We start from the raw sequence: 18981 nt of genomic DNA, 5'->3' as shown, positions 1-18981 counted from the left end.
GTGAGCTTTGCTCAAACCAGATGAACCCTCGCTCAAACTGGTGACTTTAGGATTTCAAAGCTGGGTCCTCCCCATCCCAGTCTGATGCTCTATCCACTGCGCCACCACCTGGTCAGGTGAGATAATAAATTCTTAAATAAAATTTAAATAATCAAATGAAATATCCTTGGTTTTGCTAATTTAGTTTACTTCTTCTTGGAATAAATTATTAGACTGAATGGGGAGACTCTGGGGCACCTAAGGATATTTTTGAGCACAAGTTTGACTATCAATTTTGTGCTAAATATGGGTGCAAAATATCAATTCCTACTTTAAAAGCAAAGTGCTTAAAGTTAAGTATTATGTTCTTCAGAAAGTTTGTAAGGTTTCACAATCATAGTTTTAACACAGAAATCTGTTTATTAAACCCAACAAAACAGAGAAAATTATACCAGCCCTCAAGTTTTGAATTTTCATTTAAATAAGCAAACTCTAAATCCACATCTTAAAAGATGTTTGTGCATCTATGTATTTCCAAAATACTCATATTTCAATAAGATTTTCACATTATATTCACCAACAGTATCACAAATTTTTTTGTTTTTTGTTTACATAACTTTAAGGAACAGTAATTCTAGAAACACTAGAAGAAAAAAGCATAGCAATGTCCACAGTTACAAGAAAAAGTGCACATTACTTGGTCACAATCACAGTCATTACTTGAAAAACTATAGATAACAAGTAGATAAGAAATATCACAGATGCCTAAACTTATTATCAAAAACGGAATGACATAAATTTTACATGAAATAAGGCAAATTCAGAAACGCACAAAGAATTTGTAATCCAACCAAAGCTAAACAACAGAAAAAAAAATTGTACAAGAAGCATAAACTGATAAACTTCTCCCTAAATATCTTAAAAATAGGCTTGCCTCAGTGCACAAAGAAAACACCATTCATGTGTATCCAACACTATAAAATCAGAAAGAAGGGCAAAGTATGGGGAACAGGAGGGGCCAGTTCATTGTAAGTTGCAGCTGCAGCCACCCAGAGTTCTTTACATCATTTTTACCTAGAATTGTAAATCATACAAATCATATCAGGAGAGGTGATGGTATTTTTTTTTTTGAAACTATTTCTGAAATAGAAAAATGAAAATGAAACTACACACAAGAGTGCAAATTTTCAGATTGTCACTTGCAACCTCTTAACATTCAGTCATCTACGTCCAACTCCTGCTCGAGGGATGCCTACAAGATAGCAGCGGCAATCTGGGGTGAGCTGTAAGAAACTAAAGTGTGATTCTCCCCCCCTCCCCATGATGTGTCTTTTAACGTTAAACATTTCTGTGATGAAAACCTCTATGGTAAAGCTGCAGTGTTGCGTGGGACGCTTGAGATCAGCGGAAGGGCAGAAATGCAGGCTTCTCTTAGAAGGAGTTCCTGATATGATGATTTAAAGAACTGTAGGCAAGGATTTATTTTTTTTCCAGCATCAAGTGTTATTTTTGTAGAAAGAATTTGGAAAGAGGAAAAGGCAAAAGGATGTGGAAAAAGGTACTTACAGTAGTTTCTCAAAACAGTTTTCTTTTAGGACCTATGAAAAAGTTACCAAAGTAAAAATGACAATTTTGAATGAAAAACAAGTTTTCTTTTTATAAAAATTACATATATTTCTTTAAAATACAAGATCCTTTTCATTGCTATATCCTGTAGCAAGAAGAAATTTTGGCTTTTTTTTTTTTTTTTTTTGCCAGATACTGCAGCTTTCAGTCTAATAAGTCAGTAGCAAATTCCACTAATATTTCTGTTGGATCTTGAACTATTTCTTTATACCACAGCTTCTTCAGTTTTATCCTTGAATTAGGAAATACAGCCTTTTTGCCCCAGATAGTTATGCTGACACACTAAAAGAAAAAGCAGTAGGCTGGACACAAAGTATCTCAAGTACTTCAGAGGTCAGAGTTCCTTTGAAGCACCTTAACACATCACTTTATGGATCAAGGACAATGTGGCATAATGGAAGTATTTCTCTCAAGACTGTGCAGTAAGATCAGAAGCATCTCTGCTGGGAAATCAAAATGTCATTAGTGGAAACAGCAAATTTAGACCTCAGTGAATAGGATCGTCATCTGAGTCAGTTCTGTTGTAAAATAAGATTTTCCAGTTCATCTGCAGAACGCAATAAAAAGGCGGCTGATTCTCGATATCCTGCCACAAGCTGCCTCACGGCATTGATTTCAGTCGGACTCAGCTGGGGTCTGGAGCTCGAACTGCTGGAGGATCCTGAGCTAGTCGCCAACTGCCTCTTCATGCTGAGATCCGTGGGTCCTAGAAAAAATGATCACAACATTAGACACAATTTTTGTTCCTAGTCCTTTGAGCCTAAATTGTTGACAGTTCATGTATTCTTGCATGAGAAGCTGCTGATACATTTAATCAAATACAATTCTCAGAAAGACCAAAGAGTAACACTGATGCAGAATGAAAGGCTCCCTATTCTTAGACTCCTTGTCTAACTTCTGGCACAATCACCTGGCATTGTTGAAAGACCTTCTCTTTAGCATGTGCTTTTTAGCATGTCAATTTTAAGTTTACCTTCCACATGTAGAAGTTTCTCTGTAGTAGTGTAAAATGAAGGGAATTACAAGTGTTTTTTTATTTGCTATATTTGTTAAATTTAGTAATTTAGATGCCACCAATTCAGATGTTGAAATATCCTAGTGAGACCAATGTCTTTTTCTGTTAGGTTTATTATTAAAAATGGACGTATTAGAGTGATGTTTGCTTTAAAAGTGTGCATAAGTAAATGATTAGTACAAACAATGCCACAAAGAAACTGGACTTGGAATACTGCTTTAGGTGTTGTTGAAGTCCCTTCTGTATTTATTTGCAAAAAAATTCATGTGTCAAAACTTTTTTAAAAATTTTTTTTATTCATTTTCTTTTTTAGAGAGGAGAGAGAGAGACAGAGAGGGAAAGAGAGGAGAGAGAGACAGAGAGAGAAGGGGGGAAGAGCTGGAAGCATCAACTCCCATACCTTGACCAGGCAGGCCCAAGGTTTTGAACCGGCGACCTCAGTATTTCCAGGTTGACGCTTTATCCACTGTGCCACCACAGGTCAGGCAAAACTTTTTTCTTATGTATATTTAAACCAAGTCAGGTGGATCTCCTTTTGGAAAGTGTTTTGTAAATTTTTACTTAAAAATAATAAATATACACCACATTTATCCAATCATCTGTTGAAGAACACTTAAGTTGTTTCCATGTCTTAACTGCAATGTACATAGGGGTATGTAGATCTTTATGACTAAGCTTTTCAAATTTTTCAAGTAGATAATGGAAGAGGGATTGCTGGATCATATGGGTAGCTCTGTTTAATTTTTTGAGGAATCTGCATATTATTTTCCATAGTGGCTGCACCAGTGAACATTCCACCAGAAGTGTATGAGGGTTCCTTTTTCTGTACATCCCCTCCACACTTGTTATTTCTTGTCTTATTGAGAATAGCCATTCTGACAAATGTGAGGTGGTTTTGATGAGCATTTCTCTTATAGTTCATGAGCTTAAGTCCTCTTAGGAAAAGTCTCTGTTCCAGTCCTCTGCCCATTTTTTTAGCTGGCTTGTTTTTTGTTATTGTTGAGTTATAGGAGTTCTTTGCATTGTTAGATATTAGCTGATTATGGGAGGTAATGTTTGCAAACATATTCTGCAGTTTGGTTGGTTGCCTTTTTGTTTTGCTGGTGATTTCTTTTGCTCTACAGAGAAGGTTTTTGGTTTGATGTAGTCCTGTTCATTTATTTTTGCTTTTACTTCTCTTGCATTTGGGGTTGAGACCAAGGTATGTAAGTTTAGTGCCTAAGTTTTCTTCTATATATCTTATTTTTTTAGGTCTTATATTCAACTCTTTAATCTATTTGGAGTTAATTTTGTGTGTACTATCACATAGCACTGTAGTTATATTCCTGTTTTTTCAACACCATTTATTGAAGAGACTTTGCCTTTCTCTGTTGTATGTTTTTTTACTCCTTTGCAAAATTAGTTTTCCAAATATATGTACATTTACTTCTGGACTTTCAATTCTGTTCCATTGGTCTGTGGATGGTGAAATACTCCCATTTGCAACAAAATGAATGGACCTTGAGAGTATAATACTAAGTTGAATAAGACAAAGGACAAGAACCATATAATTTCACTTTTATATGGGATATAAAACAAAGCAATAAGCAAGCAAGCTTATAGACACAGACAACAGTACGGTAGTTACCAGAAAGGATGAGAGATGGGGGGAGAATAAAGAGGGTAAAGGAACTCAAATATATGGTCACAGAAGGAGACTAGACTCCAGGTAGTGAGCGTAAAATGCAATATACAGATGTTGTGTTATTAGAATTTTAATACCTGACACAACATTATATAATGTTATATATTTATGTTAACATTATATATAATAATTATATAATTATATATTAACATTATAGATAAAATAATTTTATTAACCAGTGTTTTCCACCATTAATTGATCAATTTGTAAATTTAAAAATCTTTAATTCAGACATTTGTGTTATCAGGAAATTGCTATAATTATTAAATCTGCAGTGAGTAATAAATGTAAAATCCTTGACTTAAAATAATTAAGCATATAACTAAAGGCATGCTCAACATTAATGATTCTGTAACTTGGAAGTATTTTAACAGATTTTTTTTTCTAAACATATAACTTCTCAGATAATAGTATTCCATGAACTAAACAAAGGATGTTATTCTATCTTGTAGTTTTCCTTGAGGGCTGGAGATAGGTCAGGACCCAACCCCTCCACCCTCTATCCTGAATGGAGAAGACTTCTGTCAGCTTGGAGGCATTTGTCCCATGAGAGACAAATAGCTTCACTTGGAATTTCACTAGGACAGACACAAGACTAGCACACAAAAACACTGACATCTGAAAGAAAGTTCTATCCACTTCTGCCTTGCCCTTTCAAAATTGCCATTATGGAATGGGAGTTAGCTTCCATTTGTTCATGTTATAAATTCATGATACTGGGAGCTCAGCTAGAAGGGAAAGATATAGGGAGGTCACACCCCCAAACAGAAATTACCGAGCAAGCATTCAAGCAAATCACTAACAGCAATCAGTTTATATAGAAAGTTCTGAGTGGATTTTAAAAGCATTATGACCTAACATGAACTGCTTAAAATTATTTTTCTTAACATTCAGGAATCCCAGTAGAAACCTTTATGAAAGAAAATGGAAAGAATCTTCTCTTAGCTGTGTAGATCTCTAGTGCCTGGTTGCCTATTTCATTATATGGAAACCACTTTATGGTGGTTTTGCCCAGTCGCTGATGGGAACTCTTAACAGGAGTGGAGAAAGGGTGGGGCTAGGCCTCCAGTTCTTTTTGAGGTGTGAGAGATTGTGATTTTATCCAAATATAGTCATCTCTTGGTATCCATGAGGAAATAGGCTCAGGGCCCCTGAGTGTACCAAAATCTGTAACATTCGAGTCCTCATATAAAATAACATATTATGTGCATCTAACCTACACAGTCTAAGGAAGGATACTTCCTTAGACTTTAAATCATCTCTAGATTACTTAACACATAATAAAATGTAAAGGTTTTGTAAATAGTTGTTATATTTACAATGTTTAGGGAATGATGACAAGAAAATAAGTCCATCCATGTTTTGTACAGGTGCAACTATCGCAGGCCTAACTGTATAGCACACGTCGGCAACAACATACCTTTTGTCTCCAAACATCTTCCATTTGGGTTAACCAAATCTGCAGAAATGGAATCTGAACGGCAGTTTATGCATTACTCTCCACCTCTGGCTAAGGGGTTAAGCTTCCAAACTAAGGGCTTCCACTGACTTTTTTTCTGATCATTATTAACATAGGCAACTCAATAGACAGCTCTGTAATTTAGAAGCCATTGATACCTCTGTCACTTTGTTTTCTGCAAGAAAGTTAATTTCATTATCTTGCTTTTGGTCTACTCTACAGGATCAGGATTGAGTGCATAAAACAAAACTATATAAAGAGTTGTTTTTGAAGAGTATTCATTCAGCGTGATGTGGTTAGAATAATATGACACACAAAAATATTCACAAATGGACAAATTATTGAAGGTGCCTCCCAGCCCTTCTCCCCTCACATGGGACTCATACTGTCCCCCTTGGAACCTCTCAACAGTTGGGTCAGTAGAGTAAAGCAGGATGACTGGTTCCATTTTAAAGGAAGGGACACTAAGTCCCAGACCAATTCACTGGCTTAGCAACAGCCATAAAGAGATCCTGGTATTTCCTCCTGCACCACTGTGGCCTAGCTCAGAGAAGATTTGAGTAGTTATGTAATGGAGGACAAATGTCCCCACAGAAAGAGCAAGCAAAGCTGTGGTGTGTAGGGACTGAGGAGTGCTGGCTAGAGCCAAGTGGGGATCAGACTTTTTATTTTAAGCCAGAATTTAACCTAATTTAAAACTGTTCAAGAGATTATAAAGGGTACAAGATGTAAGGTCGGTTGGCAATGGGGAAAGGTCACGTGAGGAACCAGGCCCGGGAACTTTGGCTGGAACTGCCTACACCCATGTGCGCCAAAAGAAACTTCCCAGGAGTCCTTTAAAAAGAACGACTGTCAGCCAATGAAATTTTGCCACGTCATATCAACCCGACCACCCTAACGATGCTATAAATTACCCCCAAACAGGGGAGAGGGTGTGACTTCTCTGGCCCGTTTTGCACCAGAGAACCTCGCCCAGGATGCACTCTACTAAATAAAGCTTTTGCTATTCCACACTTGGTGGCTATGCCCTTCTTTCTTCCTCAGCGGGGAAAATACTTTACATAAGGGTCCAAAGATATCCAGGTTTAATATAAGATTATACTGAGGCGTGGCTGTTGGTTTCTTCAGGACTAGAGCCTCAATTTGATCCTGGTTAATTATATACCCCAATAATTCTTCTAGTTGGGTAGCAGTGATTTTCTGACTCCTAGCATTTAAAAAAAATTTTTTTTTTAGTTTATTGATTTTAGCAAGAGAGGAAAGGAGAGAGAGACAGGAACATCAAGCTGTTCCTTGACTGGGGATTGAACTGGCAACCTCTGTGCTTCAGGATAATGCTCTAACCAACCAAGCTATCTGGTGAGGGCTCCCAGCATCTTTTATAAATGGCCATCGGTCCATGAATAAAGAAAAAGCAATACCTGAAACAATAACTAAATGTTTGCAAAGTCTATTTTATATCCTTCTTGCATTATTGTTTGAAACCAAGTTCTCTCATTATCAGCGTGGGCACCTTAGAGCATGATGAGTCTCATCTTGTATTGGGTAATTCTGGACTCATAAAATAAGTCTAGGAATTTACTTATGCTCTTGCATGAGGGACTAAAATATATTATTGAGCCTATAGTGTGTATTCAGTAAATATATCAACTACAAATGTATATGGGAATGGAGATTTAACTTCTTGTTTTAACTTTGACAGTATGGGAAGTTTATTAAGCAGCTAGCTGTTTCTTGTGATCAAACAATGTTGGTCATCAGTAAAATAACTTAAGCATAGCAAAAGCTTCTGTAAAAGTACTGATTTGCCTTGTAATTTAGATGAAATTCATCAAGAAACCTTTTATTTCTGTAGCAAGATTTCCAAAGCCATTCATTTGTTAAAAAGAGCTTGAGAACAGTTAGTTCTTCTTGTTCAGAAAAATTTAAATCTTAGCCCTGACCTGAGCAAATCTACAGTAAAACTTGACCACTAACCCATCAAAGTGCTGGGTGGTAGTACAAATTAGGCTGTTGAGATTCTATAAAATGTATGATGATGAAATAAATAACAAATGAAGTTAAAGTAGACACTACTGCTTCAAAAACACATGGTAGATTCAAATGTTTTCTGCAATTTACGCTGATAAATAGCTCAAGGAATAACCAAATGCCTTATAACAAACTAAAAATTTGCCCAAATAAGCCTATTTTTACTTCAAGCTCCTTGGCAGATTTAACTTCAGGTTCTATTGAATTTTTTTTTTTAACTTTGAAAATATTTTTGGTTAACGTTATTTCATTCATAGATGTTAATTCTTCTGTCACTTCAAACTCACTGATTTTTCAAATAAATGAGTTGTATTGATAATAACTTATAAGGAAAACAACTTGAAATCAGTTGACTTGCTTTTTAAATTGACTGTTGATATTGTCAGTATCTGAAGTTCTTTAGCCCTTCAGGCACTGCTTTTGCCATAATACTAATAGTCAAACAAGTTTAGTTTCTCTGGACACATTCCTTCTGCCACTGCAGACAAATCTCATATATTCACCATCAGTAAGTGAATGACTTCCCTTGCTTCACTGATACACAAACAACTTTGGTAACTTATTTTGCAGGCTCATTTTCATTTTATATTTTTATCAGATGTTTATTAGAGGTATTTATTAATATTTTAACACATTTCTGCCAAAGTGTGAAAAATGAACTATGACTCTTCAGCATCTAGGCTAAATTAGCTAATGTACATCTAGCATCCAACATAGGGTCTGGATTACAGCAGATACATATTATTAGAGTCAATATACTAATGAGTTGCATTCATAGTCACAAATAATTGCAATAAAATTTGCCTTTTTAATATATTTTGGATGACAGGATTACAGTAGCACAGCAAAATGACCCAGGGTGCTTTTCAATTCTTTTTCTTTCCTCTTTTATATCTGGTTGTATGAAATGAAGATAATCTATCCCTTCATGTTTGGGTACAACTCACTTGTAAAGCATCTAGGTTTGATTTTTTTAATGGACAGATTTCTATAATGATTTTAATTTATTTAATCATTAAAGGTACATTTGAAATAGCTATTCCTTTTTTGTCTATTGGTCAAGGATATACTTTGTAAAACTATCATCTCTAAATTTTCAGGTACACTAGCATAAAGGTAATTTTAATTAGCATATTGTAATTTTAATCTTGTTTATTTTGAATTCTTATTGTAGGCTTCCTTTCTCTTGGTGCATCTTGTCAGATACTTTTTAAATTCTTTCAAATATTCTGTTTTTCATTTGTTGGTCTTCTCTGTTCATTGTTTTCTATCTAATTTCTCCATTTTCTTCTATAGTCTGCATTTTCTGTTTCTAACTTCTTTAATTAAATGAATAGCTTACTAATTTTCTATTTTTTTCAGATATGTGTGTACCAACACTACTATTCTATTCCACAAATGGAATGTGTTTTCATCTTCATTAATTATAAATATTATCACAATGCTATCAGTATCTTAATAATCCCTTGCTTGTCATCAGTTGCTTAGGTGGACAATATGTCTGAAAGAATGTTTGGGGGTAGGTTCTATATATAACCAGTTTAAATTTTGTTTCAAATCTAAATGATTTTCTATGCATTAGCTTCTGAGAGAAGTGTTTTAAAAGTCAATTGCTAAGAGTGTGTCAATTTCTTATAATTTTGTTAATTTTTAATAAGTTTGAGGTATGTTATTGGGGCACATAGTTTCTAGACAACTTTCTGAAAAACGATTCCCTTTATTATTAGGTAATACGTCTTTTATGTTCCTAAGCTTTATGCTTCTTAAAAGACAGTTTTTGACATATATATGTCAATATATATATGTCAATATATATATATGTCAATATATATATGTCAATATATATATATGTCTATATATATATATATATATAATTTTTTTACCACTAAGAAGATTGTTTTGTGTGGGTCTTTTTTTTATCCAGTTAGAGCTACATTTTGCTTGAGCATCTACCTAAGAATATAGATTACCACAGAACCAGACATGGAGTGATAGCACCATCTTATATTAGCACCATTTTCAGGGATTTGAGGAGAGAGATGGTCAGAGGCTACAGAGATGGTCAGAGATGGTTCAGTGGGAAATGTTTGTTTCCTCTGAGGTCTATGTCAAAAAGAAACCATTCTTAAACCCATTTAGGTCTACTGTGATTTTAATGATTCTGCTGTGAAATACTTTACTCTCCTCGATCTCATCCCATTTTCTCTTCTCTACTTATTAAATGCTGATCAGCCAACATTATTAACAAGAAATGGGTAAAGTTCTGGTATACATATTCTACATTTTAGAAAACACAAAAGGTAAGATATAGATCACTGCCAAGGAGAAGTAGCTGTTCAAGGAATTCTGCAAGGAGAAAAGAGGAGTATATGGATCACTCCTTCTCCAAAATTATGTTTTCTTTCTAGAAAAACTAAGGATAAAATACTGACAGCAATTACAGGTTGAATTAGATCTCCATCATAATACATTTTCATGTTACTTTGGAAGCAATTTTCATTGTTTAGACCAGTGGTCAGCAAACTCATTAGTCAACAGAGCCAAATATCAACAGTACAACAATTGAAATTTCTTTTGAGAGCCAATTTTTTAAAACTTAACTATATAGGTAGGTACATTCCTTATTGAGGTAGCACCCACATGTGGTATTTTGTGGAAGAGCCACACTCAAGGGGTCAAAGAGCCACATGTGGCTCGCGAGCCACAGTTTGCCAACCAGAGGTTTAGACTATAGTAGTCAATAACCCATGAATTTAAAATATTATATCTGATTGTTCTGAGACAAATTTAACTGAGTGATTATATAAGTCAAAATGTAAATCTTAGACCTGTCTTTAAAAATTCATCTATTGAATTTTCCCTTCATCAGTTCTGTACTTCATCTTTTTATTTCTAGTGTGTTAATCCATTTGTTTTATTTTTCTCATCTAAATGTACCTTACTCAAAGAGAAAAATTGTAGTTCTAATTTTTCTACACAATTTGAAAAGACTCAGACATTTCCTCCATTGGCCTTCTTAGTTTTTCATCCACTTATATTTGCTAATTCCTGATATTCAGCTTTGTAAACTGCCTAAGTATATTCAGTGTGTGGCCTTCCCATTAGAGGTTCAGATTCAGTGTTTTGTAGAGGCCTGATTAATCATTCCGATAAACTGTAGGATGAACTAAAAGTGTGAGTCACTGTTACGGCAGTATTAGAAATTTGTGAAAGAAAAAACTCTTAGCATGCCTGTTTTCTTTCTTTGGCTTGTGAGAAAAGACACAAATATTGCAGTAGAAAATGAGTTACTTTTTAACTTTTGTTGAATCAAATATACTATTGATACATGAAAGCATAATGACTTATTGTATTATTTATGTTCTTATGTATTTATATTAAACTGTATAGTTTTTTTTTTAAGTAACAAGAAGCAGTTCTTTAAACCAGAAAACAAAAGTGTCCCTTTATTATTTCTCAGAGGACTGAGGTAAAAATCTCATAATTGCCTGAACTTTTTGGCCACGATTAAAATACTACCTTTCCAATTACTTCCACAGATTTGTAGGAAGTATAGTAAGTAACAAGGATCCACATAAGATAAAAACCTCAAGAATGCCCTCAGTAAAGACTAGATATAAGTTTTATTCTTTTATTTTGTTCCATTTTTAAGGAAATAAACTCCAATAAGCCATAATTTTAAAATATCAATTGCAAAAATGTACTTATTCAATCTATTTTCAGATGCAAATTAAATAAAAGCTCCCCTGTTAAAGCACTAATAACTCAAATAGTAAAAACCTACTAATATATTTGGACTTGGACATAGGTTTCACTTCCAAATAATAATCTCATTTTAATATGAACATAAAAAAATAAAGCAAACAGTGAAACCATAATGTTGTAAGGTACCAAAAAGCTGAAAAATTAATATTGATATTTGTGAAGCCAATATCCACGGCCACCATCTCAGCCGCCTGGCAATGCAGGTTTGCATTAGAATTGGACAGACGGTAATGAAACAACAGAGCCACAAACTGGTGGGCCATTATCTTTAATCCTAGCTTGCACCTGGTGGGCAAGTAAAAACACATACTGGGCTCCAAAATCCACTCATTCAGTGTTCACAAAGCTTCTGACTTATCCGAGTTTCCTAGAATCAAAGGTTTCTAGCTCACTAGCCTTATTCACCTCTGTTCCCCAACTCCTTCCTTCTCCCTGCACAAACTCTGCACAAACTGGCTTTTCCTTCAGCACTCTGCCATCTTGGCTGCCTCTCCTGGCCTCCTCCACATGGCCTTTCTCTGCTCTCCTCTCTAATGCTAATCTCAGGAACTGAGAGAAAGCAAGCTCCTGGTCTGCCCCACTTTATAATGTAGAAACCAAAACCTTTAATCCAATATACAAACAAGGAAGTCTCTGATACAAAGTCACTTATCTGAGGCATAATGGGATTCCTCATGAGAGTGCACCACAGGACATCAAAAAGGGTGGGAAAGGCTTAGTAATAAAACCAAGCCCCAGGCTACAAGGATCCTGCCTGCCCACAGCCCGCCCCCAACACATTAATATAATCACGCCCATCACCTGGGCAACTAGGTTCCATGTGAGCAGCACCATCTTTAACAAAGTGTGCATAATATATTTTATCTGCCCAACAATATTCCAGGAGGAAAGGTCAGGCTTTCCTGTCCTGTTCTACATTCTTCTCCCTCCCTTCCCCAAAGGAAGAAGTTTCTAGCCTGCAAGAACAATGGGTCATTTAGTTTTTAATCTAAAATAAGGGTATTGCCTGACCTGTGGTGGTGCAGTGGATAAAGTGTCAACCTGGAAACGCTGAGGTTGCTGGTTCAAAACCCTGGGCTTGTCTGGTCAAGGCACATATGGGAGTTGATGCTTCCTGCTCCTCCCCCATTCTCTCTCCTCCCCCCCTATAATGAATAAATAAAATAAAATAAGGGTTAACCGAGAAACTTCTTCTCTTTCAATGGGAGATAGAATTTACATACCACCTTGCATTGATTGTAGTTCCTCTCCCTTCCTGGAATCTTGAGAGTAAAATAATTCTAGGATAGTGAGGAAAGATGAACCCTGAAAGATTTGTAAATGTCTTTGATTGTGTTACCTTGAAAGTCTTAATGTTTCTGTGTATCCCCTAAACAAATGTTTTCAGTTTGTGCCATGATGCCTTGTTCTCCCCCGCCCATGTGTGATCAAGGGTATATAAACAGCCCCTGAAATATTTTTGGCTGGCACATGATTTGGGTCTGCTGCCCCCTGTCAGATATATGCAGCGGGCAAATTTAATAAATCTCCTCCTTTAATAAAACTTTTAAAAATTCATCTGGACTTGATATCTCTACGTAAACCTGTGGAATTGAGATATGAGTACTTTACAACAATAAAACTAGTGAATGGAAAACATGGGTTCAAGTCTTAATGCAAAAACTTTCTAGACAATGCAAACTGAATTTGAGGAAATATGGGCTAGTCATTTACCCTCTCCGAGATTCAAGGAAATGAGACTAACACTATTATTCTTGTTTGTCAGATTGCTGGAGCAGGAGAAATGAAATTAAATTATGAATATTAAGTGACCTAATAAATGTGAGATCTTATTAAATGGGATCCTAACTTTGTCTTAGCTTCTCTATAATAACAGAGAATTTAGGGAAGGATTATTTGTTGAAGATTTATTTTACTTTAGTTGATGTAACTCATTCTTATAGTCAAGGCTCTCCAGAGAAACAAAACCAACAGTGTGTGTAAAATAAATGTAACAAGTACTTGGCTCAATTACAGAGCTAGGGGAGTCCCAATACCAGCAGCTGACAGGCTAGACAGCCAAGAAAGCTGAGTTCTAGTCTAATTCTAAGGCTTAAAAACAAGGAGAAATGATCATTAAATTCCAGACTGAAATCTGGCAGGCTCAAGACCCAAGAATTGCTGATATTTTAGTTCAAGACCAAAAATAGGAAAATACCTATGTTCTAGCTCAAGGTACTAGCCCAGGCATGGGCAATATATGGCCCATGGGCCGGGAATGAGTTTATGCAGCCTGCGATTAAATTTTTAATATTCTCCACACGACACACTGTGGAAATGAAGTAAGTGGTACTTTTAAATTGTTATACATAAAGTACGATATCTTCAGTAATCTTCAGCTGAACTTATATTTGTGAACAAACTTTTTCTTTAATGAATCTAAATAAAAGTAAAACAAGATCAAGATTGAATGATTTACATTTGGAGCCTGTGTTAAGAATAGCTATTACAAGTATAGAGCCAGATATTAAAAAAATAATAGGCAATGTAAAATGCCTCAACACGTCACATTAGTTTTTTTATTAATTTGTTGTACTAAATTACTTACATTTATTCCTAAACAAATTACATAATAAAATTTTGTTTACTTAAATGAATTGTTTTTGTATTTAACATTTTTTAATTTTAATATTTTATATGGCCCGTGAAAAATTTTCTTTCTAATCTGGCCTGGGGGCAAAACCTATTGACCACACCTGTACTAACCTTTGGTTCTAAAGCAATTTCCTGTGCATAGTCTGTCAATTCAAATGTTAATCTCATTCAAAAACACCCTCCCAGAATACTGTTTGCCTAACTATCTAGATATATCATGGCCAGTCAAGTTGACACAAAGAATTAACCATCACATCCATATCTTACTTGAGATAATTTCCCCTCTAGTAAATCACTTTTATTGTATCCAGATATCTAAAACATGTTTATTTAACAGGCATCTATCTTAGAAGAGATGCTTTTTGTTTGATGTGCTCAGAGGTAATGAGGAGCCACTGAGCCACTTCACCCGCAGGTGTTGTAAGGTACCAAAAACTACAGAATTAATATTGATATTTTAAGAGGCTTGGAGAATATTTTGTTAATTTGGGTTAAGGTGTGCATAGAAATTGTGAGAATAGTCTCTGTACTGTGTGATTGGCATAACCAATCACATTGGCATTGTATTGTAAATGCAAAGGGGAGGAAAACATGGATCCCCAGACATTCCAACACACCTGTGGGGAAAGAGGTGAATGGCTAGCCAGGTGCAGGGAGAGAAAAGCCAAAATAAACCTTTTCTTATAACTAGGAGCCATTTGTGGGCATTTGTCCCCACGGAAACTACCTCTCCTATGTAAATGCGTATAGTTAACACGTGTGACTCAGGACAGAGGGATAGCAGATGAACACCAGATAATATGGGAATGCCTTTTAATATGTAAAAAGATATCTTTCTGCCATTGTGTTGACTTGTAAATTTTGTTTTCTCCAAAAGGACATATAGCTTGCAAATTGAACATGGTCCTATCATGTTAAAGGATATATGACTATAACCAATAGTGTTAAAGGGCTCCTAATTACAATTTTTGCTTCTGTACTTCCCATTTACAAAACTATAAAAACCAAGTAGAACAAAGGGCCGGCATGCTCTCTCCCTCAGACCACTTTTGGAGGAGCCACCGCTTGGCCAAGTTAGACAATAAAGCTTTGGTGTATAATCGACGGACTTTGTTCATGTCTTCAATGTTTTGGGTCCCTCCAGATTAGGATTAACAGGTAATATGAATTATTTTAAATTCCCAGATATTGAACACACAGCCACATAGTGTTGATACCCCTATACAGAACCCTATGTGTTTATATTTACCATAGCAGAAATACTGATAGTTTATAAGGTAAGACATGTGAATTAGTGAAGTAATAACAACTCTGAAATTGAGATTACTGTAACTTTCTAAATGAAACATGTGATTATCTTAAGGTGTGTACCTGTGTGAAGATTTTGTAAAAATTTATTACTATGAATTTTTATGGAAAAATATAAATTCTAACACAATTTTAAAGAAAATTAAGATGACTAATAATCAGGTTGATAGTTAATATATTAATATTAAAATGCAACACTGACTCTCAGCTTGGTCATTGTTATGGTAGATAATATATTTTAGCAGAAAGTCCTTAAAATGTGATAGAATAATTTATTTCTCTGTTGAAAAAAAAAATAAACTATTTTTTAGCTACTTTCCAATATTCTTATCACTATCAGCAATCTAAAAGTTTTGTAGGTATCTGAGTTAACTATAAGGTGTAATAATTATGGAAAATTATAATTATATTTACAGAATTGGATGTAGGGAACACATGACCCAGGGGGAAGACTCTCCTTTTGTATCTCATCTTAAATCTACAACTAGTTGGACACCAGTGATCCAGCAAAGGTCTTTTTACTTAACACACTGGTACACCTGAAGATGGGCATATTGGGACACATAGGAAAGGCAGGACAGTGACTGATTCTATAGCCACTACAGCTAAACCCTTGGCTAACACAGTAGCTGTAGAGAAATATTGGTGTAGCCCCCATACCCTAGCAGAGAATGAGAAAGGCAGTACAGTACTGGTGCCTGATAATCTGGCAGCACTTCCCATTGCTTGTTACAGAACCCAGTAACTATACTGAAGACATGTCTAGAGCATCATGATTATAGCACAGTGGTGCCAGCAGTCATAGGAGCCAGGTACCAGCACAGTGGGCTCAAAAACCAGGCTCCCTCCAACCTGCCACATACTCCCAAAAGAATAGTCATACCCCAAGACCAAGGAAACCTGGACATAGGGACATCTACCATCCTGGCCACGTAAGAGGTCCTCCAATAACCATATTGATCCCTCTATACCATAAACACAGCTGCCTGGAAGCACAAGTAGAACAGATAGGAGAAAACAAAAGAAAGGTCTCAAATTACCAACCTTCTGAACTGTTTGAATTTACTACTTCAAATGCATCAGCAGAGAAACAATTGATCGAGCGCCATGAAGAACCTAGGTACCATGGTAACACAGAAAGAAAATTATAATTCTCCAGAAACCAAACTCAAAGTCATTGAAGACTAGGATCTCAACGACAGAGAAATCCAAATAGAAGTCATGAAGAAACTCAATAAGATATAAGAAAACCCAGAAATGCAGTTCAGTGACCTCAGAAATAAAATGAATAGAAGGCTTTAACAAAGAGAAACTATAAAAAGGAAGCAAACAAATTCTATAGCAAAAGAAGCAATAAATAAGATAAAGAATGCATTAGAAAGCACTGGAAATAGCACAGACCATATGGAAGAATTAGGGAACTGAAAAATAGAATTCTAAAAATGATTTCAGGTCAAAGGAGAGAGAGAACTAAGATTTAAAAAAAACAAAAACAAAAAACAACAAAAAACCTGAGAACTTATCTGACACCATTAGAAAGGGTAACATAAGAATAATGGGTATCCCAAAAGGAGAATAGAGGGGGAAGGGAACAGAGAATGTATTCAAGGAAAAAATTGATGAAAACTTCCCAAATGTAGGGAAGGAACTGAACATTCAAGTACAAGAATCTAATAGAATACATAATTAATGCAACACATAAAAAAACCTTCTCCAAGACACATTATATTAAAACAGTCAATAACAATTCTTGAGGCAGCCAGGGGGAGGGGGAGGAGTAACCTTTAAAGAAACTCCATCAGATTTTTCAGTAGAAACCCTGCAAGGCAGGATAGAATGGAATGAACTATTCAAAATACAGGCAGTCCTGGGGTTATAAACAAGACAGATTCTGTAGGTTTGAAATGTTTAAATATTTATATGCACAAAAAGGTAAAAATTAATACTGTTAAGACAAACATCTAAGTTGCGTTTAATAGATAAATGTACCTTTTTTTTTTTTTTTTTCATTTTTCCGAAGCTGGAAACAGGGAGGCAGTCAGACAGACTCCCGCATGTGCCCGACCGGGATCCACCCAGCACGCCTACCAGGGGGCGATGCTCTGCCCCTCTGGGGCGTCACTCTGTTGCATCCAGAGCCATTCTAGCACCTGAGGCAGAGGCCACAGAGCCATCCTCAGCACCTGGGCCATCTTTGCTCCAATAGAACCTCGGCTGCGGGAGGGGAAGAGAGAGAGAGGAAGGAGAGGGGGAGGGGTAGAGAAGCAGATGGGCGCTTCTCCTGTGTGCCCTGGCCGGGAATCGAACCCAGGACTCCTGCACGCCAGGCCGACGCTCTACCACTGAGCCAACCGGCCAGGGCCCTTTTTTAACTTAAATACAAATTCAACTTAAGAACAAACCTTCAGAACCTATCTTGTCCATAATCTGGTGACTGCTTGTATCAAAAAAGTAAAACCGGAGTGACGTCACGGAAATGGCGCCGTGAGAAGCGCGTCCGACAGCTCTCCCCTAAATCACAACAAATTTATCAACTAGAAACAGAAAAATTTATCCTCGGAGCATTCCGGAGTTCCACACAAACTGAAAGCAAAAGGACTGTTATCACTTGAATCTGAGAGACGAGGGTGTGGAGGAAGCTACTGCAGCTACGCTCATTCAAGCCGCCAGGGAGTGCGCCCGCGGTGAGTCAGCCCATATACTTGGGAACCGCAAGCCACCGCGAGCGGCCGACCGCGAGCCGCCGCGAGCCCCCGCGAACCGCCACCGCGAGCGGCCGCCACGAGCCGCCGCGCGCGCCCGGTCCGGTTGAGCACCGCTGACGTTCCCAGCGGCCCGCACACTGCGAGTGGGGGTCGCCGGCCACCGGTGCCCTGAGCGCCCCATTCGCGCGCGTGCCTTGGGCATTCCACGCGCCCAGGGCGCCCTACTGGCCCGCACACCCAGGGGGCTCCATTATCCTGCGCCTGGTGCGGTCCAGCCGGCAGCGGCAGGGGAGCGGGAGAGGCTTGGGAGATTCTCTCCGTGGGCGGGGCACCTCACCCAGCCATTCAAGCTAACAATCAAGCGTTGGGGGAGGGGCGCGCGCAGGCAGCCTAAAATACCTTCGGAAACACAGCAGCGACCCAATCACTGAAATTAGCTTAACCCATAAAATCTGCGCACCCTCGGTTCTAATTGATAAGATCTCTCTCAGTTCAGCGATCCAAGACAAGAGGCGTGATATTTTTTAGTGCCTCTCGCTAAAGGGGCGGGGGCAACTTCTGATTGATAGAGCCTCCATATTCAGGGATAAACGCTAACAAGAAGGACTTGGCAGATAATAAGGTCTATACTACACTAGTCGTAAGCAGAGACTAGTGCCTCTTCTTCCCTGCAAAAACAGGCTACAAAGTGTGGAAAGCCTGGGTTGAGAGGTCCAACTAAATGATAGGCGCTGAACAGTCACCTTGACAACAATTGACTCCCACCCCCGCCTGA

At 37.1% G+C, this 18981-nt stretch overlaps 1 protein-coding gene across 6 annotated transcripts in view; it reads right to left on the bottom strand.

The window, feature by feature from the left end:
• Positions 1-538: 538 nt before the first annotated feature.
• Positions 539-18981, bottom strand: part of NOL4 (nucleolar protein 4) — a 356147-nt gene continuing 337704 nt past the window's right edge. For all 6 annotated transcript variants that reach the window (XM_066246998.1, XM_066246992.1, XM_066246993.1 and 3 more), the window contains one exon: positions 539-2311. In XM_066246998.1, the coding sequence (XP_066103095.1) occupies positions 2118-2311 (194 nt within the window). In that variant the 3' untranslated portion in view covers positions 539-2117. The remainder of the gene's footprint in view (positions 2312-18981) is intronic.

The sequence above is a fragment of the Saccopteryx bilineata genome, chromosome 11, assembly GCF_036850765.1.
Source record: "Saccopteryx bilineata isolate mSacBil1 chromosome 11, mSacBil1_pri_phased_curated, whole genome shotgun sequence".
Taxonomy (NCBI): domain Eukaryota; kingdom Metazoa; phylum Chordata; class Mammalia; order Chiroptera; family Emballonuridae; genus Saccopteryx; species Saccopteryx bilineata.
The sequence above is the reverse complement of the archived record's forward strand: the minus strand, read 5'-3'. Positions and strand labels throughout refer to the sequence as shown.